The sequence below is a fragment of the Lynx canadensis genome, chromosome A1 (assembly GCF_007474595.2).
Source record: "Lynx canadensis isolate LIC74 chromosome A1, mLynCan4.pri.v2, whole genome shotgun sequence".
In the NCBI taxonomy this organism is placed as follows: domain Eukaryota; kingdom Metazoa; phylum Chordata; class Mammalia; order Carnivora; family Felidae; genus Lynx; species Lynx canadensis.
Genome location: NC_044303.2, coordinates 82961860 through 82986308, shown reverse-complemented (window position 1 = coordinate 82986308; position 24449 = coordinate 82961860). Strand labels below are relative to the sequence as shown.

General features: G+C 42.8%; 1 protein-coding gene across 3 annotated transcripts; it reads left to right on the top strand.

Annotated features, from left to right (window-relative positions):
- The first annotated feature begins 7280 nt into the window (after window positions 1-7280).
- Window positions 7281-19677, top strand: CHAMP1 (chromosome alignment maintaining phosphoprotein 1). Of its 3 annotated transcripts, XM_030314588.2 has the most exons (3): window positions 7281-7388; window positions 11207-11336; window positions 16124-19677. In XM_030314588.2, the coding sequence occupies exon 3, from the start codon at window positions 16178-16180 to the stop codon at window positions 18647-18649; it is 2472 nt and encodes an 823-aa protein (XP_030170448.1). In that variant the 5' UTR covers window positions 7281-7388; window positions 11207-11336; window positions 16124-16177; the 3' UTR covers window positions 18650-19677. The 3 variants fall into 3 exon arrangements, with proteins under 3 accessions (XP_030170448.1, XP_030170452.1, XP_030170450.1); XM_030314592.2 differs by lacking the exon at window positions 11207-11336; XM_030314590.1 differs by lacking the exon at window positions 7281-7388 and having other exon boundaries at window positions 10033-11336.
- Window positions 19678-24449: the final 4772 nt, after the last annotated feature.

Sequence of the window (24449 nt, the reverse complement as noted above, 5' to 3'; positions counted from 1 at the left end):
GCTAGAGACATACTTCCCAGCAACGAAAGGGGACTTGTCCACTCCCCAGGCATCAACTCTTACAGGAACCTACATCTTAACAGTCCTGCTCCTTGGAAATTCCAGCCCTTAGAACAAAGTCACAGAAACCACGCCCATACTTCATAAAAAAAGGCCGGTATCTCATCAGCCAGACGCTGCAGGTCCACCACCACTCTCGTGAAGTAACTCCACAGTGGACTCCAGATCCACCCTCTTCCCAAGATTACAAGGTGCATCATTCTTCCAATACCCCATCCTTAGAACAATTCTTTTTATTGTCTTAATCAGTCCTGCGTGCAGGCTCAAAGTGAGCCCTGTGAAAGCCAGGTACCTTCTTAAGAGCACTCAGGCTGTCACGTCTATTGAGATTTGCAGATCCTTTCAGACAGATGGGGTGCCCTCTCTCCGACTTCTCTACCAACTACAAAATACATCAACATCCAAAAGCCATTCTTCTGTGAAATTACTTATGGTGAAACACCACCAACCCCTCACACCTTCTGAACCTAGGTAAATTGGCCAGGGCTGTGACCCCTAGCCCCTACTCTGCACAACCCCTTACCTGTGTGTTCCAGACCGGTTTTCACTTTGTTCATTCTCAGCCATTGTCTCTGCAGAATAGTTCATACCAAGCCAGCACCTGGGACATACTCAATACTATAAGTTAATATTTATTTCATCAACCGCCACACATCCCCAAACCGTTATCACCATGGCAACCAGAAACACCATCCACACCAGCAAAGGTTCCTCTTCTTTGAGTACTTGAGAACAGGACCTTGTGGAGGTAAGCTCTACATGGTGCAAAGAAAAAATACTGCTCCCAGATTCTCCTGCAAGCTCTCAAGAAAAGGGTTTTTAGTAATATTTCAACTCTAACTTACCTTATAATGGCACATCCACATGTCTACAACCCAATGGGAGTGGTATTAATAAAATGACCTGTAGCCCTCAGGTGATTTTATTTTATTTTATTTTTTAAAGAGAGAGAGAAGGGAGCACCTGGGTGGCTCAGTCACTTAAGCATCTAGCTCTTGGTTTCAGCTCAGGTCATGATCTCACAGTTCATGAGTTCGAGCACCTGCACTGACAGTGCAGACCCTGTTTGAGATTCCCTCTCTCTCTCTGTCTCTCTGTCTCTCTCCCTCTCTCTCTCTCCCTCCCCTGCTGTCTCTCTCTCTCTCAAAAATAAATAAACTTAAAAAAAATAAAAGAGAGAGTGAGTGCACACACAAGCGGGGGAGGGGCAGAGAGAGAGGAAGAGAGAGAATCCCAAACAGGCTCCACTCCCAGCATGGAGTCCAACATAGAACTCAACGTGAGGCTCTATCTCACGACCATGAGATCATGACCTCTGGGGCTTGATCTCACCATGATATGATGACCTGAGCAGAAATCAGGAGTCCAGATGCTTAACCAACTGAGCCACCTAGACGCCACATCCCTCAGGTGATTTTAAAAGTGCTTTCTGACTCATTAAATAACATGATCAGTTGCAGTTTGGGAATTCACTGCAGTTTATATGGCAGTGATGCTCAAAGATGGAGGTGTGAATGTAAGTGTGTGCGTTTGAGTACATGTTTAATTCTAGTCACAGTAATTCAGTAGAATAGACCTTCTCATTATTATAGAACTTTGATTTGAATGGCACCAAACAGTTCAAGATGGTTGAAAGCAGTAAATACTACGGCATTCATGCTTGGTGTTCACTCTTTGCTTTTCTTTTAAAATAAACTTAAAGCACATTAAAATGCATCATGATACCTCTTTTTCAACAAACCAAGATGCCCTGAAAAATGTGTCCAAGCTGATTTCCCCTCCTCTGCTGCCCTCTGGAAGCAAGGATAGATCCACTTCAAGCAAGAAAATATTTCCCAGAGCTTCAGCTGTCTTCACAGTTAGAGTTCAGCTAATTTCCAAGTTCCATGTTCCTTTCTTTTTCCATAGCATGTCAAACCTTCTGAATTATGTAAGATTCTTCAATGTAATGCTTTATTCCTGAGAAAACATCAATCATGTGGCCACCTGGGTGCATTGGACAAATCCTGTAACAGTGAGGATGGCCCTGGGGTCCTCCATCATCCATGACGTACTTCAAGGAACCCCCACAGTCAGGAAGGCTTGCTTCCTGAGGAGTAAGGAAAAAGCAGTGAGTCAACATGTCAGTCTAGGTAGAAGTTGTAAATCCAAACATTACGCTACAAAGTTTTGGCCCTATAGTCTTTGGTTTTGTGGTATCTTCTGCATTTTAAATTTTGAAAAGAAGTTGGTTGCCTCAGAGAAGGTTTCACTCTTATGTGGATCCTGAGAAACTTAACAGGAACCCATGGGGGAGGGGAAGGAAAAAAAAAAGAGGTTAGAGTGGGAGAGAGCTAAAGCATAAGAGACTGTTAAAAACTGAGAACAAACTGAGGGTTGATGGGGGGTGGGAGGGAGGGGAGGGTGGGTGATGGGTATTGAGGAGGGCACCTTTTGGGATGAGCACTGGGTGTTGTATGGAAACCAATTTGTCAATAAATTTCATATATATATATATAAAAAAAAAAAAAGAAAAGACAGCTATCATCTGGTTTCTGTGGCAGAACAAACATCTATCTCCCTTAGGCCTTTTTATGAACTTCTGAAATGTCTGTTTGCTTCCAACTACTCATGGGACAATAAGAACGCTACCTTTAATGTTGGCAAGGGCAGGGGCACCTGGGTGGCTCAGTGAATTAAGCAGCTGACCTCGGCTTAGGTCATGATCAGTTCGTGAGTTCTAGCCCCATGCTAGGCTCTGTGCTGACAGTGCAGAGCCTGCTTGGGATTCTCTCTTCCCCATCCCCATTCATGCTATCTCTCTCTCAAAATAAATAAATAAGTTTAAAATATATATATTGGTAAGGCCAGTGCTAACCATCACAGAGGTGGACAACAAACTGAAAACAAGGCAGGCAGTCCAAATAAATAGGCGAAGGCAAACAGGTCCACCCTTTCCACACACAAAGCTCTCTGAAAGGCCCAGGGGCTGGCCTAAAGACAGAGAGGGGTGATCTTATAGCTACTCCAGCCACTTGTTCACCTAAAAATCCACTCTCAGTGACTAGAGAGCTGCCCAGATAGTCAAAAAAGAAAGGAGCAGAAAGGCCAGAGCATCACAGTTTGCTCTATCCAAGCTGCAGGCCAGATCTTCGCAAAGTAGGAGACATAGCTTTCAATGGACCTCTATAGAAGCCCCTTCTTGTATCAAAGACAAATGTGAGAACTGTGGCTATTTGAACTTTTTGCTTTGAAATTGGACAATGTTTATCCCTAATAACTCCCAAAGAACAAGTTATCATTCTTTCATTATAATACTAACATCAGTAACTTATATATTCTATGGGAAAGACAGAAAACCAGAGACACCTAAATCTAGGCAGCCCTGTTGTTGAAATGAATTGAAGGACTAGATGTGACTTAAGAGGGCAAAACACACTAGCAGGTGAAGAGCAGCTCTTTACAATTATAAACTGAGAAACAGAATGCCACAGTTACCCCGTGTAAATGTCTGTATTTGTTTCTCTGTCATTTTTCTTTTTTCAACGTTTATTTATTTTTGGGACAGAGAGAGACAGAGCATGAACGGGGGAGGGGCAGAGAGAGAGGGAGACACAGAATCGGAAACAGGCTCCAGGCTCTGAGCCATGAGCCCAGAGCCTGACGCGGGGCTCGAACTCACGGACCGCGAGATTGTGACCTGGCTGAAGTCGGACGCTTAACTGACTGCGCCACCCAGGCGCCCCTCTCTGTCATTTTTCTGATGTTCCTTGAGATGTACATTAATGCTCTAGTTTGGATTGGAAATTTAAGTCTGCCTTTTTCTGACAAAAATTCTGTACGATTTTAGACCTTCAATTCACAAACTGCACTGTGTTTGCAATTGTGATTCTGTGTCAGCTTTGAGTATACGCACAGGCACAGCTGTGTCCTCCTCCACCAAGGACACTGAGGTGATCACTTCTTGCTGCAACTTTAGTTCTCCTGCATCCACCTGCTCCCCACTTCAAGTTTAGACCCTAGAATCTAGCAGGAATTGAGAAAACACCCAAATAAGTTATGAAGTATGTGCTAAATAGGAGACTTAAAGTGGACTTTAAAAGTCTGTAAGGTCTAGTTTTAGTACAGGGTTTTATGAGGCTAATTTGTGCTTTCTTGGGTTACTTCAGGTTTAGGGCAATATGCTGACAGACTCTAAAAGACTAAGGTTTCAATAATTGGGAGTTCATTTGAATTATCCGTATACTCTATGATAGCTTTGCTTACATAATTTCAATTCAAAATAATGGCAGAGGGTATTTTGTTGCTATGTTACTTTGTCACTTATAGAGAAATTCTCACTAAAATGGACCGAATTACTGCCCCATCACAATCTACATTTGGCTTCCAAGAGTTGCCCTACGCTAGAGGCTTGTTTGTTCAGAGTTCTGTTAAAACAACTCATTCTAACACTTGAGGAAAAAACCAAGTACCACAGCCAAATTCTGGCCTGCAGCCACCATGAACCTTGTTTCTGAAATTGGATTTCAAAACAGAAGGTAAAAAGCTCCACAGAAGCTTCTTGGGGCACCCAGGTGGCTCAGTCAGTTGGGCATCCAACTTTGGCTCAGGTCATGATCTTGAGGTTCATGAGTTCAAGCCCCACAGCATGCTTGCTGCTGTCAGCACAGAGCCTGCTTTGGAACCTCTGTCTCTGTCTCTGTCTCTGTCTCTGTCTCTCTGCCCCTCCTCCACACACATACACACACACACACTCTCTCTCAAAAATAAATAAATGTTTAAAAAAAAAAGCTTCTTAAATAACAGAAACTCAGAACTCCAGTGCTCCAGAGGCATCCACACACTTGGCAACCAGGTCCAGACCCTAGGGACTTCCATCTGCAGATAGCAGAGCTGAGAACAAGTCTGTGTCTGCAAACAGTTCACAAATTGACAAACCACCCCAGGAGGGCAGATCTTCAGCAACTGAAGAAATAATACACTGTTATCTTGCTATCAGTCTCTGGTCACTACCCAGTTCTTTAACTGGAAATTGTGTGATGTGAGTACAAATTACGGTACCTTCCAGGGGGAGGCCTTAGGGGTAACAACAGTAATAAGAGTTGAAAGTTATTTTGGTAACACTGATACAGCAGCAACACTTGTAATTATTACAATGCTTTTAAAATACAGGCCTAAAATGAGAAAAACAGCACTACATATATGCCTATACTGAATTTTACACCATAACTTCCTATTAAAGGTAACAATCTCAAAAGTTAATATGTAAAACTAAGTGGTCAGAGAAAAGATTCTCTCATTTCTACATTTAAAATTTATGGCTTAAAGAGTATGGATTGTATTTCTATTAAGGCTGAAGACTTTTTCACTATTTATTGGACATCTATGTTTCTTCTCTTGTAAATAAGCTGTTTGTCTTTTTTCTGTATATTTAATGCGGTGTTCAACTTTCCTTTTTCACAAAGAAAGTTTTGTTGTGTTAGTAGATAAAAGTTCATGTCACAGTTTGGACTTGGGAGAGTGGGAGGTGTTTTCCCAGGTAAAGAAAATTTTCAACTTTTAACATTTGGGGACCCTACTCCTGGGCTTCCGGAAACTACTTAACATTTACCAAGGTCTGTAGCACACACTATGTCTGCTTCATTAAATAAAATAACAAAAAGGAGCATTCTTAACACAAAATAAGAAAGATAAGAAAAAGTAAGAAACTTCCCTGATTCCTTCAAGATTAAAGTCATACAGCGCTGCATATACTGGAAACTTAAAGTCTGCAACTCTTGGAAACGTTCTTTGCATAATAAAATGGGACTTTTAACGTAAAAAATGTATATAACTCTATACCGAAGATTGTGTATCGCAGGAAGTTGTCCTAATCTAGACCTGAATAAAACACTCTTTTTAAAAAATTTTTAATGTTTTTATTTATTTTCGAAGGAGAGAGACAGAGCATGAGTTGGGGGAGGAGCACAGAAAGAGCGAGACACAGAATTCAAAACAGGCTCCAGGCTCTAAGCTGTCAGCACAGAGCCCAATGCGGGGCTTGAACTTATGAACTGTGAGATTATGAAGTCGGGCGCTAACTGACTGAGCCACCCAGGTGCCCCAAAATGCTCTTTTTTAAAGAGATTCTAAAATGTTTGTTTATTGTGCCTTACAAGATGAATGGTTCCTCCTCCCTCTCCCAGGAGTGTGTTTACAGTGTACCTTGGCAGGTACAGTCTTCAGGCCCAGGCAGTTGCCTCCCGCCCAGGCAACAATATATATGTGTGTATATAAACATATATATATATATATACACAAACGCACATATATATTGTGTATACACATACATATGTGTATACACATAATGTATGTGTATATATATATATGTATATATTGTGTGTATATATATGTATATACACACACAATATATATATACACACACACACATATACATGTGTATTTATATATGTGTGTATATATATATTTGTGTGTGTGTGTGTATATATATATATATGTATATATATAGTTTTAACCCTTTTAATTGTGCAGTTTTCTTTCGAGGCTATTAAATCTAAACACAACTAACGGATCACTCTGCTACACAAGCAAAAACCTGCAAATGCCCTAAAATGCGCCTGTCACTATTTAAATATTAGAAGTCAGAATATTCTCAAAAATCAAAGAACGCAGGGCCCTCAGTTCCAAGTGAATGGGAGGTCAAAACAGCAGACTGGAGAAGCCTTGCACTGAGCATGAGTGGGTACCGACTGCACAACCCGGCGGGCTGCTGGTTCGACGGCGAGGTCCACTAGGCATTCGCGACAATGAATCTGCTGCGCAGCACCGTCTCGGCCGGCCACTCGAGGTCTGCGGGCGTGTTCACCTCAAGGGACCGGCAGAAGCGAGAAACAGAGCGGCCAGGCGACCTTAGGCCGGGGATCGGACCGTCGACCTGCCGGAGTCAACAAGGACTACAGCCGCTGAGACCGCGGCTCACTCGCTCAGGGTAACCAGCACTGTAGACCCAAACCCGGCCGGCGCCCGGGATCCTCCGGGGGCGGGACTGAGCGCGTAACTTCCGGAGGCAGGGCGGGCTGCTCCGCACGCCAACGTACTCCCAAAACGGCGCCCGGCGATCTGCGACCTGATTGGGCGGCGCTGGAGGGCGCGGGACGACAAACTAGCTTCCCATCAGCCCCCACTGACCCGTCCCGCGGCCGCGCGCACGCCCGCGCGCCCGCATCCCGCGCCTGCGCCGCGCAGCCATTCGGGAGGCCGCCGCGCTGCAGGGCCTCGCGGAGCAGCCGGGTCCCGCGAGCGCGGCTTCCGAGGTCCTTCGAGTGTCTGGACGCCGCCGAGGCCCACCGGTGAGGAGCGGGGCGAGACTGTCGCCCGGGCCGGGGCCCACCCCGCCTCCGCCAAGGCCCGAGTCCGGGGAACCCCGTCCGGGGCGTGCACCGAGGAGCGGCCTGCGCCCCGTCCGCCGGCGGGGTGGGCCTCGGGGCGGGGGGCGAGCCCCGCGTTCTCTGCGGGAGGCGGGAAACGCTCTGCGCGATCCCGCGGGGAGGTCGTGAACCGGCTCGGGAAGGAAAGCGCTTCTTCCGCTACGGGCCAGGACGCAGTTTTCGCGGCACCTCGTCGGCGTGGGCTTTTGTCATTGTTGCTGCTTAAAAATGAGCTGGGCAACCCAGAGTGGGAGACACGTAATCACGTAGCTGGGAAGGGGTTAGTGCCCAGAATATGTAAAGAACTTCTACGACTCAACAACAGAAACATCCTGGCTTTAAAAAACGGGCAAGGGCTGGCCAGTGAGCACGTCACAGGATGCTCCGCAGGATGCTTCCAGACATCAGAGTTAGGAAAATAAAAACCAGAATGAGGTACCACTTCACACCCACTCGGACGACTGTCATCAAAAGAAAAATAACAGGTGTTGGGGAGGGTGTGGAGAAGGGGGCACACTCGTGCATTGCTGGCAGCCACGTAAAGGGGTGCAGCCAGGAGGTATGGAAAAAGGGTTAGTGGTTGCTCACATTTTAGCGTAGTTACTCTAACACCCAGCAATTCCGCTCCTAGGGCTAAACTCTAAAGAATTGAAAGCAGGGCCTCAAATATTTGTTCACCAGTGTTACTAGCAGCTTTATTCAAAATGAGCCAAAGGCGGAAATACTCCAGATGTCTATCAACAGATGAATGGAAAGCAAATTGTGTAATGTAATTCATCCATAAAAAGGAATAAAATTCTAATACATGCTGTAATATAGATGTGGAAAGTGAAATAAGCCAGACACAAAAGGACAAATGTATGATTCCACTCATAGGGACAGAAAATTGAGTAGAGATTACCAGGGGCTGCGGAGGTGGAGGGGTGGGGGGAATGGGGAGTTACTGTTTAATGGGTACAAAGTTTCTCTTTGTCCTAATGAAAAGTCCTGGAAATGGACAATGGTGATGTTATACAACATTGCAATATACTTGATTCCACTGAATTGTGCTTTTGAAAATTGTTAAAATGGTAAATTTTGTTGTGTTTTGCCATAAGTTTTTAAAATGTACGGAAAAGGCAAAACCAGGAAGACAGTAAAGAGATCAATGGTTAATGAGAAGCACAGGGAATTGTTATGGCTGTGACATTCTGTCCATTTTGTAATGCTCGGTATGTGACACAGTGTGTGTGGAAAATTATAGGCTTGTACAACAGGTAGAATGAATGACCCCTAACTACACTTTGCACTTCAGTAACAATAATATATCAGTATTCATTCCTCAGTTATAACAAATACTAACAGAAGTTGTGTGCAGAGGAGGAAAGAAGGTATATGAAAGCTGAAACTTTGCATTCAATTTCTTCTTTAACCTAAAACTACAAATAGTTTACTACTTTTCAATTGACATTTAGGGGTGAAGAGAAATGCTAGTGGATATATAATAGAACGCGATTGGTTTTAACCGTGCTGTACATAATTTTGTGCATTTATTTTTTAAACTATGCATCAGAATGTTTTTAAAGACAACCAGTGGTGTTAGAGTCTAATGAAGCTGTTGGATAGGAGATAAGTGTGATGTGGTGGACTGGCAAACCACTAATGACAGAACTTTTTTAGGGACTGCGTGTAGCCTGTAGAGGCAGAAAGTAGGATGAGGGAAACTTTTGTAGAGTTACCTTCATACTTAGGCTTAGGAGCTCTGAAATTTGGGTGGGAGGGCAGAAGGAATCTGTGTGTCTGGCCTGTACTCAGGAGTCCCCATGGGAAAGACCTCATGGTGTTACAGCAGAGATCCAGAATCAGGATCTTGTGTTACTTCCTCTGACCTCAGTGTTGTGATCTTGGGCGCTTTTCTCCGTCAGCATCACTTTTCTCATTTTAAAGTGAAGGGTTTGGGGCGCCTGCGTGGCGCAGTCGGTTAAGCGTCCGACTTCAGCCAGGTCACGATCTCGCGGTCTGTGAGTTCGAGCCCCACGTCGGGCTCTGGGCTGATGGCTCAGAGCCTGGAGCCTGTTTCCGATTCTGTGTCTCCCTCTCTCTCTGCCCCTCCCCCGTTCATGCTCTGTCTCTCTCTGTCCCAAAAATAAATAAACGTTGAAAAAAAAAATAAATAAAAAAATAAAGTGAAGGGTTTGGACTCAAGTCCTCTGACGACCCTTTCAGTCCCATGCTGATCATTGACTTACGATTAGGGAGGGCTCTTACCTGGCAGGGCCAGTCATTCTTGTCCATGACTGAGTACTTTGTAACCCTGCTGGCTTCCACTTGCTGCTTCTAGGACACCTTACATATTAATCCATACTTCTTCCACTTTTGAAGTTAATCAGTTTCTGTAATCCCAAAATACATGTTTTTATTTATTTATATTTTTAAATGTTTATTAAAAACATAGAAACAGAATGTGAGCGGGGGAGGGGCAGAGAGAGAGAGAAAGACAGACCCAAAGAGGCTCCATGCTCTGAGCTGTCAGCACAGATGCAGGGCTTGAACTCACAAGCCATGAGATCATGACCTGAGCCGAAGTTGGACGCTCAACCGACTGAGCCACCCAGGCGCCCCCCAAAATACATGTTTTTAAAGACTGCCTGCCATCCTGGTTGCTTTCGTTTGCGTGTTCCCCTGTGTTATGAACTCAAAGTGTCCTTCCTGCTCAGAGCTAGAGACAGCGATCTACTGGGATTTTCTGTTCAGTGTAGAATATGGAATGCAGTTCTCTGTAGATTCGTCTTCCTGATTTTGTGCACTGTACTGGCTTGTCAAGATCTTACTAAATTCCAGGGTATTAGTCAAGGTGTGTTAGAAAGAACCTGGATAGATGGCAGAACTTTAATCTGGTCCTTTGTCAGATGCTCATTATTTGCTTCATCTTGAACAAGTTACTTAATGTTTAGGCTTGAATTTCCTCAGCTATAAGTTGAGTTTTAAAGTAGATGCTCCCTGAGGGCTTTCTGCTCTAAATCCCAATGTTCAAAGGCTAGATGATAGCTTAGGTCTCTTCTAGTTTTAAAATCTTGTGAACCTAAGGTCAGGTCTCCAGTCTTCATGACCAGATGTTTTAGAGGTAACAAACACATACTTTCTTAGCATACACCGTGTGCCAGGGATGTGCAAGGGCTACAGGGTGAATGGGTAGACCCTGCCCTCAGAGAGCCAGACTCCTGCCAGAGGGTGAAGGCTACACTGGAGGTGTGCTGACAAAGAGGATGGGGGGTGGGAGTGGCCATTATTAAGAAGTAATTCTGCGTGAAGGGTCTGATGGCTGGGTGGCAAGACGGAGTGTAAAGAAGGGGCGATGCCTGTGCAAAGGTCCAGACGCTTGGTTTGTGGGGGAGTTACAGATGGGTCAGTACTTAGACCTGTCGGCGGCCAGACAGATCGTGAAGAGCTTTACATGCCTGGTTTTGTCTGCTGAGTGCTGTCACATCAGCTGAAGTGGGATGGTGGGCTGGAGAGTGCTGTGGTTAAACACATGAGCGTTAATTCTGTAGTGGATTTTAAAGTGGAATTAGACATGGGTGGCATCATGGTACGGTCACCTTTGGTATTATTTCAGTAAAGCAAGTGTTCAGCTTATTGGATCGGACCCCTGTCACTGTTGCAGGAAGCAGGACAGCGAGAGAAATAGGCAGAATTCTATTACAGGGCCACAGATGACCACAGAAATGTAGTTTTGATTATACTTCCTTTATTTTTTTCAGGTCCAACTTCTCATCTCTGTATCTCTGTTCTTCATGTACTACAGGCTTTTTTCTGTAGTTAAGTCAGAAAGCCATGTAGACTTGCCTGCCCTTTGAAGACAGACTTTTAAGACTTCTAGGAAGATAGCTGGTAAGTCTACCAGGGTATAGCATGTTGGTCTCTATTTCTTCCCTGCTGTAAAAGCACTTGTCCTGGATTCATAGTGTCATTCTACCAGCTTTACTTAGCATATGTTTTTGTTTGCTTTTTAATGTTTAGGAGAATATTTTAAGATATGAACATTTTTGAAAAGTGTTTGGATTTTGTAAGGAAAAACCACTTATAAGAGCATATACACTCATATGTAATGATGTGGGAATGTGTGCTAGATATGCATTTATATGACAGAGTTTGGGGTTTGAGAAGTGAATTTTTTTACCATTCTTTTTAATTTTTTTAAGAGGTTTCTAGAGTATGATAATGAGGTGTGGGAGTAGGCAGGTTTGGGTAGTAGGCACTTTGAGATTGGCCAGAAGAGTTGGTGACAGGAAGAGGAAATAGGGGCAGGTGGGAGAGCTGGGGACTTTTAAAGTGTGAGGAGCTTGAAAGAGAATGGGATGGGTGAGATACTGATTGGGTGGCACTAGATGAAGGGTGGGAGAGCTGATGATTTAGGCAACAATTAAAGACCAAAGGAGACCGTCCAGTCAGAGAAGCTGAGGTGGCTGGAGGCCACCCGAGGCAGAAGCTAGCGGACTTAGGCCAAATGGTATTCCTCAAAAACGGACTCATTTACAGGAGCAGCTGTAAAATGTAGTGAGCGTACAATTTCCAGAGAGGCAAGAAACAGAGGTACAACTGATGGAAAATAGAAGTAAGGAGAAAGAGTGGTAGAGCTTTGCCCGTAGAAAAGATCCACAGGACTTGGGTAGTAGTCGAGACCGGGGGTGTGGCTGAAGAGGGGACCACCTCTCTACTGTTGCACTGTGTCAGAGGTGTCTATTTATGCATTGTGCTTTTGTGTTACCCTCTTTTTCATTTGGTAAAACCTTCCTGGCAATAGAATATTGTGCTCAGTCATTTCTGTGGTAGTAGAAGGAAATGCTCTATACCCTTACAGTTCATAATCTGATCCCCGTATTGTACACTTATTGGGTTCGTTGATAACTTCTGTTTTATGAGTTAGTATTGGTAAAAGTTGGTGAGTTAGCATATAGGAAATAAAATCATTTCATTGATGGGACTATATTAGGGAAAGAAAGGAGAGGGGTCGCTAAGTAAGATATTTTTGCTGTATGCCAGTTTCTTGAGAAGATGGGAAAAGTCTCCATAGTTTTGTTTAATAAGTTTCTGAAGTCATGGAAGTAAAAAGCCTCTTCCTGTCACGAGTGGGACCTGAGTATATTTGGGATGAGATACTGTGTGTTGGTCAGTCATAAAGTTACCAAGATCATTTGGGAATATTTATTTACCAGAAATGAAGTATTTGTTAGAGGGTACTCTTGTAGTTTCTAATATAACAAATCATAGCTGACACTGAGTGCTAACTCTGAACATGCTACGAAATATCACATCCATTTTAGGGGAACTGAAGCATAGAAAGGTTTAACAACTTAACAAAAGCCGTATCGTGGAGCTAGGACTCCCTCAAACCCAGCAGGCCTGAGCTCTTAACCTCTGTGTCATAATACATACGACATAGGGAATATTATACTACAATGATGTGATATCCCCCATTACTTAATATGAGCATCCCTTGACTGTTCATTAGGGCCGCTTATTGCCAGGTGGGATTATTAAGATAAATCTTCCCTATTCTTTTAACATTGTTCTAGTTTTATGAAACATTGGGTCTGAGGTTAGCCTGCATGTTCTTTCTACATGTTTTACTTGCCAACCACGAGATCATGACCTGAGCTGCTGACTGAGCCACCCAGGTGCCCCAGAAATGTTAAGTCTTTTATTTTATTAAAAAAATTTTTTTTTCTTACATTTATTTACTTTTGAGAGACAGAGACAGAACACAAGTTGGGGAGGGGCAGAGAGAGTGAGACAAAATCTGAAGCAGCTTCCAGGCTCTGAGCTGTCAGCACAAAGCCCAGTGCGGGGCTTGAACTCAACAAACTGAGATCATACCTGAGCCAAAGTCGGATGCTTAACCAGCTGAGCCACCCAGGCGTCCCTGTTAAGTCTTTTAAATGAATGTTTTTGAAATTATTAAAGGGCGATCCTGTGGACATAAGAAGTGTGTACTGTTTTCTGAGGAGCAGTAACATGGAAGGAATACATTTTGATCCTTCATTACTGTTAGCACAGAGCACATTGTGGGTCCTGGGGAGTGGCTGGTACTTTTGGTAAAGGATGGAACATAATGTAATGGGAAAAGACTTTGTGATCCATTTGGATAAACTGTATGTGTTACAGAATCTGTTTTAGCAGTTGTTGGGTTCCCATGCTGAGAAGAACACACCAGATGGAGCCGGTGGAGAATAGGATAGAGTCCAGTTGGAAGAACGTGGGACTCTTGATCTTGGGGCCATGAGTTTGAACCCCGCGTTGGGAGTAGAGATTACCTTACAAAATTAAAAAGAAAAAGGAAAAAAAGGAAAAGAGTTCAGAATGGATTCATAAACACAAAATTTAGTAAATGCTAAATGGAACATTATACATCAGTGAGGAAAAGGGTTGCAGAGACAACTGCACTGTCCGTTTGGGGTGAAAAAATAAGCTGAAAAAATAGACTATCCCACTCCTTATACACGATGGAGTAAAAATACAAATGTTAAAAAAAAAAAGAATGAAACCATCAAAATCACAAGAAAAATATGTAGACTGCTTTAAAAGTAATGGAGTGGGAAAGCATGATTTAAAACAGTCGTAAAGGGGCGCCTGGGTGGCGCAGTCGGTTAAGCGTCCGACTTCAGCCAGGTCACGATCTCGCGGTCCGTGAGTTCGAGCCCCGCGTCAGGCTCTGGACTGATGGCTCGGAGCCTGGAGCCTGTTTCCGATTCTGTGTCTCCCTCTCTCTCTGCCCCTCCCCCGTTCATGCTCTGTCTCTCTCTGTCCCAAAAATAAATAAACGTTGAAAAAAAAAAAAAATAAAACAGTCGTAAGGAAAACCTGTAAGTTTTTCATTTGTATGTGAACCAGTTGTGTGTGAAAACACGCACGCACACATACACACACACATACCGTAAGTCAAGAGATGGTAAACTAGGAACATATCTTCAGTAGAAGGACTGATTTATTTTATGCAAAGACTACAGATAATTAAAAGGACAAGGCATACCCTACAAAAGAAATACACATGTGTAATAAAAAGGGAAAATGTTCACTCTTTCTCATTAAAGAACAGCTCGTTAAAACGATGATGAGACTCCAGTTTTCACCCTAGAAGTAGCAAAGATTAGAAGTTAATAATAGTGTTCTTGAGGGATTGGGGAATTGCCCCTGAACTGTTGGTTGGTGTGCAATACTACTGTAACTTTCTGAGAGGTGGGTGAAATGTATCAATTTTAAATGCAAAGAGCCTTTGAACCGGGTAATTCACTTGTAGGAATTTTCCCTTCAGCAGCACCCTCATATTCAAGATATGTACAAGGAAATATAGTGCTTCCTCTATGTAAAAATGTCCTAGAAAATGCTCATCATAATTCAGCAGAACTCCTGAAACCTATGCCTTCCCTCTCCATAGAAACATGAAAACTTGGCCTAGTTCTGTTTCCAGAATCACCAAAACCTGCTCCTCTCTTCGCTTTACCTGAAGCCTCAGGAGCCTGGTCTTGGTTCTCTTGAGCCACCTGCTCTTACTTAAATGAAAGCAGGTTGTAAAATATTGTGTTTAGAATCCTATTTGTGTAGCATGTCTTTGTGAGAGATTGTGTAGTCTTAGAGCAAGTGATACTGTGTAAATATCTTGTTCTGCACGAATGAGTATATTTCTAACTCTGAGCTTCTGTTACTTTTCACCATCCTAGAAAACGTGCTTATTTAAACTTTTAAAAAGTCATAATTACTGGCAAGCAAGTTCCTGCTTCAAGGATGTCCTCTATCTGAATTGCCCTTTTGCTAAGCAAACTCCTTTACATCGTTCAGGATCTACGCTGGAGCTTCTTTCCTTGACAGCCTTTTCTGTGTTGCCCTTCACACTTACCTGTGCAACTAATGTTAGCACCATAGTACAAGACACATCTTTAAACCCAAGTGCCTAGAAAAGCAGGGAACAGAAAATAATTAATCTTAAATGAAAGAATAAAATATTAGGATGGATAAAATATTATAAAATGTGTTGATATTTTTAAAAAGCCATCTTTTCATAATTTTAGATTAATGAGTGCTTTCTGAAATGGATCTAGTTTTCTTGCTCAGCCTTAAATTGCCTAGCTTTAATTTTGATGTTTGCTCAACTTTATGTGCTGACAGCTTGTTGATGCAGAGTTTTAGAGTCAAGGTGTAAGGCACACGCTGGGTAATTCTGGGGTCAGGCTTGGGTCACTGGTAGCCTAGAACATGGGTAAGGTACCATTCCGAACCTGTTTCTTCATCTATAAATGAAAATACTAATACTGAGTCATAGTGTTAGATGGATTAAATGAGATGATATATGTAAAAGCAGTTTTGAAGCTCAGCTAAAAACTAATTCCATCTCGGGGTACCTGGGTGACTCAGTCATTTAAGCATCTGACTCTTGATCTCAGCTCAGGTATTGATCTCAGGGTCATGAGTTCAAGCCCTGTGTTAGGACTCCACTACTTTAAAAAAAAAAAAAATTAGTTCCATCTACCTTTTCTCTTCAAAATCTTTGTTGAGATACTATCTGATAAATGCACATACCATTCTAGACTTAAAATTAAGCAATTATAGAATGAAAAGTTCTAGGACAGCATTTTATTTAAAATTATATTCCCTGAAAATAATTAATTTCTACTTTATTGCAGCACTATTGAAAGTTTTCAAAGAATATAATCGCGTGTGTTGTAACAGAAAGAGAAATGGAAGTATTCCAGGAACTCCGTAAGCCCTCAGCACGTTTGGAGTGTGACCACTGCAGTTTCCGAGGCACAGATTATGAAAATGTGCAAATCCACATGGGCACCATCCATCCAGAATTTTGTGATGAAATGGATGCTGGTGGGTTAGGTAAAATGATATTTTACCAGAAAAGTGCAAAGCTATTCCACTGCCATAAATGCTTCTTCACCAGCAAGATGTACTCTAATGTGTACTATCACATCACATCCAAACACGCAGGCCCAGAGAAGTGGAATGAGAAACCAAAAACTCAGCTAAGCAAAGAAGCAGATCCTAGGAAGAGCCCTCCTCCTCCTGAACACCAGAAAATACCCTCTAATTCAGCAGAACTCCCAAAACCCATACCTGCCCTTTCCATAGAAACACAGAAACTTGGCCCAGTTTTGTCTCCAGAATCCCCAAAACCTGCTCCTCTCTCTTCCCTGGAGCCTCAGAAGCCTGGCCCTGTTGTTTCTCCTGAGCCACAGATACCTTCTCTTCCTTCTCCTGAGCCTGCAAAATCTGCCTCTCTTTCTTCTCCTGAACTTCCGAAGTCAGTCCCTGTTGTTTCTGAATCTCAGAAACCAGTCCCTCTTCCTTCTCCAGAACCACAGAAACTTACTCCTTTATCTCCTGAGCCAGTAAAGGCCACTCTTCCTAATCCCAAACCCCAGAAACACTCCCATTTCCCAGAAACATTGGGGCCACCTTCAGCCTCTTCTCCAGAGTCACCAGTTTTAGCTGCTTCCCCTGAACCTTGGGGTCCTTCCCCAACTGCGTCTCCGGAGTCTCGGAAGCCAGCCCGGACTGTCTCCCCTGAGCCAAGGAAGCCATCCCCATCGGAATCTCCTGAACCTTGGAAGCCATTCCCTGCTGCCTCCCCAGAGCCCAGGAGACCAGCCCCAGCTGTGTCACCAGGTTCTTGGAAGCCAGGGCCACCTGGGTCCCCAAGGTCTTGGAAATCTAGTCCTTCAGCATCATCAGGACCTTGGAAGCCAGCTAAACCTGCTCCAGCTGTGTCTCCTGGTCCTTGGAAGCCAATTCCTTCTGTTTCACCTGGACCATGGAAACCAGCTCCCTCTGTGTCCCCCGCATCTTGGAAGTCTTCATCAGTCTCACCTGGTTCCTGGAAGTCTCCCCCCGCATCTCCTGAGTCGTGGAAGTCTGGCCCACCAGAACTCCGAAAGACAACTCCCACCTTGTCACCTGAACATTGGAAGACCATTCCCTCAGTGTCCCCTGAGCTTCGTAAAGCAGGACCTCCCTTATCTCCTGAGCTTCGTAAACCAGGCCCACCATTGTCCCCAGAGATCCGCAGTCCAGCGGGATCTCCAGAGCTCAGAAAACCTTCAGGGTCTCCAGAGCTTTGGAAGCTATCTCCGGATCAGCGGAAAACTTCTCCTGCTTCACTTGATTTTCCTGAGTCCCAGAAAAGTTCCCGTGGTGGTTCCCCTGATCTCTGGAAGTCTTCCTTTTTTATTGAGCCTCAGAAGCCTATCTTCCCTGAGACCCGGAAACCTGGACCATCTGAGTCCCCCAAAGCCACCTCTGATGTCTGGAAGCCTGTTCTCTCTCTTGATGCTGAACCTAGAAAACCTGCCCTGTTTTCTGAGCCCACCAAAACAGCCCCTCCTGCTTCTCCTGAACCAAGAAAACGTGCTCTTTTTCCAGAGCCCCGGAAACATGCCCTTTTCTCGGAACTTCCCAAGACTGCTATCTTCTCAGAATCCCAGAAGGCAGTTGAGCTTGGTGATGACCTACAGACAGATGCCATAGATGACCAGAAGTGTGATATTTTGGTTCAGGAAGACCTACTAGCTACACCTAAGAAACTCTTAGAAGACACTTTATTTCCTTCGTCAAAGAAGCTCAAGAAAGACAACCAAGAGAACTCAGATGCTGAGCTTAGTAGCAGTGAGTATATAAAAGCAGATTTAGATGTGATAGACAGCAAGGGCCAAGAATCAAGTAGCGATCAAGAGCAGGTTGATGTGGAATCTATTGATTTTAGTAAAGAGAACAAAATGGACATGACCAGTCCAGAGCAGTCCAAAAACGTATTACAATTTACTGAAGAAAAAGAGGCTTTTATCTCTGAAGAAGAGATTGCAAAATATATGAAGCGTGGAAAAGGAAAGTATTATTGCAAAATTTGTTGCTGTCGAGCTATGAAAAAAGGTGCTGTTTTGCATCATTTGGTTAATAAGCATAATGTTCACAGCCCTTACAAATGTACAATCTGTGGAAAGGCTTTCCTTTTGGAATCTCTCCTTAAAAATCATGTAGCAGCCCATGGGCAAAGTTTACTTAAATGTCCACGTTGTAATTTTGAATCAAATTTCCCAAGAGGCTTTAAGAAACATTTAACTCATTGTCAAAGCCGGCATAATGAAGAGGCAAATAAAAAGCTAATGGAAGCTCTTGAACAGCCACTGGAGGAGCAGCAAATCTGATTTTTACACTTGGCGTGGATATACGATCTACAGAGTTGTTTGTTGAAACTGTAAAGCCTAGTTAAGTAGCATAGTTGGAATGGTAGATGTTGATGTGTATAATGTACCGTGTTTGTCTCGGTAGTGTTACAAAGGGTAAGCATTTGGTCCTTTTTTTCATGGCCTCTGTTTATGTGGCTGTCTTAAGTTAATAAATTCGTAACTATATTCCAGGTGGATTAAGATTTCTCTAATTTCTTTAAATGTATTTGAATAATATGAAGATGTAGGCGGTCCACTTAATCCAGAGCAAGTTGTACTCGATTTAAAACATCTAATAAAGTGTATCTTTTTTTGTGAAACTGACTTCAGACAATGGAAATTATTAGTTGGAATGTTTAACAATTAGGCATGAAATTTTTTCTCTCCTTATTTTCAGATCATAAAAGTTATTTTGAAGTTCCTATTTGATCATATAAAGTTAGAATTTTGAGCAGTTCTAGATGTTTATTAGCTTTTACGTCATGGAAAATTGGAGTCTCAGGGTTGCTGATTTTCTGCTAAAAGAAGAGGGGTCAAGTAAGTTTGAAAATATTTGCAGCCTTCTCCTCTAGGAGACTGGGAAAGATGAGTGTGACTTAGACTTAGGTCTTGTCCTTAGATGTTCCCTTTGGGTTCTTCCACACTGCACTGACCCCCCCTCCCCCCCCCCCCCCGCCCCTGCTCCATTCTGGCTCTTTTCTTACCTGTGAGTTCACACCAATAGATGATCCTTAACTGCCAAATGTGTCAGAACTACACTTCTGCCCCTGGGCCTCATGCGCCACCTATTGGGATTTCAGACCTGGTAATGAGTAGGAACTGAAGAGTCTTCCAGATTCACAGTAGAAAATTTTATAAGTAGACGTTTCTGTTTGAGAGTACGTCAATTGTCTGTTTTCCACGGTTGTTACTGTAAATACCTTGTATTCGTGGGTTATTTTGTTCCAAAATATTTTGTCAAATGTGTATCGACCAAATTAAAAGCAAAGGCTTTCATGTCAGCAGTATCTTCATGTGTGTGTCTTCTTTTGTGTAATTTTCATTGTATAATACCCAGATTCCATTATTCTTTCCCATACCCCCTTTTTTCAGCATGCTGATTTTCATGTCTGAATAAGCATTTTCTAAGCTGTGTTTTCTCAGCTCTGTGGTCAGGTAAGTGAGGGAGAAGCTACCCTAGGTGAGGCTCCTTGTGGAATATCCACATCCTGGCTGACTCGTGAAACATTTAGTGCCATGAGGATTGGGAGACTACTTTTAATTAAGCTGTTTCTAGACATTTTTGAACAGGGAACACTTTTTCTCATAGCATCGTAATTAGCTGCCAATCGAGAAGGTAGTGTTTACAGAATACTGGGAAGGTCTTACAGGCTCCAGGTCTCTCCCCTCTTTGAGCACAGTCTGGCAGGGAAAGCACTGTGAGTAGTTGATGGTGTTTTCAGTTCACACTGGGTACTTTGAGAGCAAGCTTCTACTACTGGGTTTTCCTTCTAGGCCAACAGTAGGACAGATGGGATATCTTGGATATACAGTGGTCTTTTTCTCATCTATACTGACTTGATTAAAATTACAACTGGAAAAGAGAATGTGCAGCACCCAGAAACCCTTTTGAAGCCTGCAGTCTAAGACCAATTGTGTTATGTGTAACACATTTTCCTTAGGACCTTGCATACTTCTCACAGAACGCTTCCTAGACTTGCTCAAGGTGGAGCCAACTAGATCCCATGACTTGCCATCTTAGGTGAGTTTTTTCGTAACACAGGATGTTATGCTAAAGTAGGGGGTGACAAATAGTTTTGGCCTCTAAGCCACCATGTTCTTGGTTCATCTCATTTGTGGCTTTCCACTTTTTTTTCCTTTTACCTCTTCCAGTCAAAGTAACCTAATACCCTTTTTTTCAACCTTGATAATTCTGGTTTCTATATGATAGCATCCCAACTCTAATCAATGCAGCCCTACATGTTCATTTTATTTTCCTATGTAATTACAACTATTTTAAATGAACTCGATCCAGTTATTTTATATAATACGAAAAATTGTACCATCTTTCGCTCAACATTCATGGACCTGACACCATTACATTTTAGGGTGGCCTATTTAGTTTTCATTAATTTGACCCTAAGTACATGAACTGTGATGTGTCTTTAGCAGATACTGCTTTTGTTTTAAATATTGGTGTGGATTATAGCTTTTGTCTTAGATGAAGGCCTAGAAGGGTGCTTACCATGTTGGATCTTCAGAGATCGTAAAGTGAAGAGGGGCATCTTTTAAGCTGAGTTACATCCCTAGATCTTAAAAACCCTGAAATTGTCCCCATTTCTCAGTCTTGCAGTTTCTGTTGAGTAACTTTGAGTATGCAGTGTATTAGTTTCCCCTTCCTGTCATAACAAATGACATGAAATTTAGTTGCTTAAAACAACGCAAATTTGTTTTCCAACATTTCTGTAGTTCACAGGGCCAAAGTCAAGGTGTCAGCTGGGCTGCCTTTCCTGGAGGCACCAGAAGAGCATCCGTTCCCTTCCCTTTACGTTTTCTGTCGGTTCGTGGCCCGCTTGCTAGCACCTACATCTCCTGCTTCCTTCTTCCATGTAAGGGCCCTTACGTTTACATTAAGCCACCCGGATAATCTAGGATGATGTCCCTGTTTTGAAGGCAGCAGATTAGCGGCCCTAAATCTTTGCCATATAAACTGCCATAATCACAGGGTCTGGTGGTTTGGACTTGGATGTCTTTTGGGGTTACCGCCTGCTAGACCTGGGCTTGAAATTTGGGGTTTTGATTCCTCTGCTTGACCTATTGCAAGCTAGGTTTCTTCAGCAGTATATCTTCTGTGGCCATCTCACTGTGTACATGTATTAGTACAGTAGACTGCTTGTAGTCTGGGGACTCCAGTGTCAACCCCCATTCACCCTTTACACACAAATAAGGTCTCCACAAGACTGATTTTTATGTTGCACATTTAAGGTCCAGTTACTTAGGATCTTCCATTGGCAAACCATACCTTACTCAAGCAGCCTTCCAACCCTCCCCCTGCTCATTTTTTTCTTCCCCAAGAAAATGCTCCCTCTGTTTCCTGTTAAACTGCTATCCTCACCAAGCCTGGCACATTTCCCTCCACCTTCCAATGCTAGTCTTGGCCAAACTGCATTGTATTTTAGGAATTGGAGAAAGAACAGAAAAACCCTATAAGGTTGAATTGGGCCTCATTTAGTATTGATTCAGTGCAGGAATGTAACATTTTCGTTACAAATTCTCCAGACTGGAGACACTACACTAAATCTGAAAACTGAAAAAAGTCATTGGAATGAAATCAGATGTGTCAACACTTTTGATCCTCACCAATTAATGGCTTAGTTGGTTTGAGCATAATTTTAATTAACTTTTGCTTCCATCACCACCCAATCTATTGTGAATGCTTGTTGTGGGCCTGGTTTGTATAAATGGGAGAGTTTTAGTCATGTGAAATAAGAAGGTAGTAAAAGCCAATCAATTCCAGTGAGGATTCTGGGAAGATGGTGGAGTGGGACACCCCAGGAATCTGTCCCCTCCATGTGGACAACAATTACATTCATAGAACCTGTCTGATGTAACTATTTGGAACTCCAGTCTCTTGAAGGCTCACAACTTCCAGGGGAAGACTTGGACAGTAAATTTTAGCTCTTCACACAGTGGCAGCTACCCATCCCCCACCCCTGGCCATGTGAGCACCTTGCCCACAACTTACAGGAACTAAGGTGGGTAAAAAGGACCCTGTCTTCCAAATGTTGGGCATCTGTGCTTTGCTGATTGCTAGTTTTGATCAAAGAGGTGCAGGCAGACAGGCATTCTCATTCTATCTCCCCCATTAATGCAATCCCCTTCCCCCACCCCACTCCCACCTCCTGGCTGAAGTGACTTTGAGGATATTTAAAGGGGCAGCACTCCACCCACCCACCTCCCACTGCCCTGACCTCAGTTTTGCTTTTCCCCTTTGGGGAGCCAGACTTTAAAGAGTAGGACTTTGAAAAACAGCTGCATGTACAGGGAAAATTAGAAAGTGGCCATGAATGCCCAAGGAAAGGCTCAGAATAGACATAAGACACTTTACACCTCAGGCTGATCCTCAGCGTAGAGCATACAATAATAAGACAGTAAATCCTGGGAAAGGAGGAGAAACTGATTTACACAGTTACACATTTTAGATTCAAATGTCCAGTGTTTCACAAAGTATCATAGACAAACAGGAAAGTGTGACCCATTCAAAGGAAAAAACTTCAACAGAAACTGTCCCTGAGAAAGACTTAATGGCAGATCTATTAGACAAAGACTCCAGAACGATGGACCTAAAGATGCTCAAAGGCCTAATGAGAAGTGGAGAAAGTCAACAAAATGATGTATGGACAAAATGGAAATACCAACAGGGTGATCAAAAACCTAAAAAGAAACCAAGAAGAAATTCTGGAGCTGAAAGTACCACAACGGAGATGAAAAATTCACTAGAAGGATTCAAAGGCAGATTTGAGCAAACAGAAAAATCAGTGAACGTAAAGACAGGATGATGAAATTTATCCAGGCTGAGGAACAGAAAGAAAAGATTGAAGAAAAGCAAGCAGAACCTAAGAGACCTGTAGGACACCATCAAGTAGACGAACATACACTCTGTGGGTGTCCCAGGAGAAGAGGGAGAGAAAGGGGCAGTGCAAATATTCAAAGAAATAAATGGCTGAAAACTTCCCAAACATCCAGGAAGTTCTACAAACTCCGAAACACATTATAGTTGAAAGAAAAAGAATGAATCTTGTAAGCAGTAAGAGAGAAGAAAATCGTCACATACACAGGATCCTCAATGAGATTATGTGCAGATTTCTTATCAAAATTTATAGGCCAGAAGACACTGGGTCAAAGTAAGAGTGCTAAAATAAAAAAACCTGTCAACCAAGAATCAAATATCTGGCAAACACAGTCCTCCAAAAGTGAGGAAGAAATCAAGACATTCTTAGAAAAAAAAAAAAAGCTCAGGGAGTTTGTGACCACTAGATATGTCCCACAGTAAGTGTTCAGCAGAGTCCTGCAGGGACACTAGACACTACCTTGAAGCTGTATGGAGAAAGTAGTATCTTCATAAAGGTAAATGTATGGTCAATTATAGATGCTGGTATTATAACAATGGTTTGTAACTGTACTTTTTTCTTAGCTAAGTGATTTCAGAGACTAATACATATAAAGAAAAAAATTATTATAAAACTAGTATTATTGTAACTTGGCTTTGTGACTCCAAGTCTTGTTTTCTCCGTTACTCAGGAGACTACTGCATTTAGAAGAATTAGTTTTGGTTTGGGGACATACAGTGTATAAAGTTGTAATTTTGTGGCATCAACAACGTAAAGGGGGAGGGATAGAGTTGTAAGAGAGCAGAGTTTTTGTATGCTTATTCAACTTACGCTGCTACAAATTCAAATTAGAATGTTATAACTTTAAGATGTTGATCCCCATGGTAACCACAAAGAAAATTGCTGTAGATTTCATGCAAAAGGAAATAAAGAATTCAAGCATTTTACTTTTAAAAATCAACTAAATGTAAAAGGGAAAAATACAGGAATGAGGGGAAGAAATCTGGACAAACTTTCAGTATGCCCTATGAGCTATAGAGCATATGGGAAACAAATAGCACAATGTCTCATCTAGTGGATCAGACAGAGACTTTCCACCTCAGCAAGAAAGAACTGGATGATAAACTGAGGACAGTTCACGAGCCCCCTTATAGGTGGGAAAATGGGGGGGGGGGAAGGCAGGACCCCAG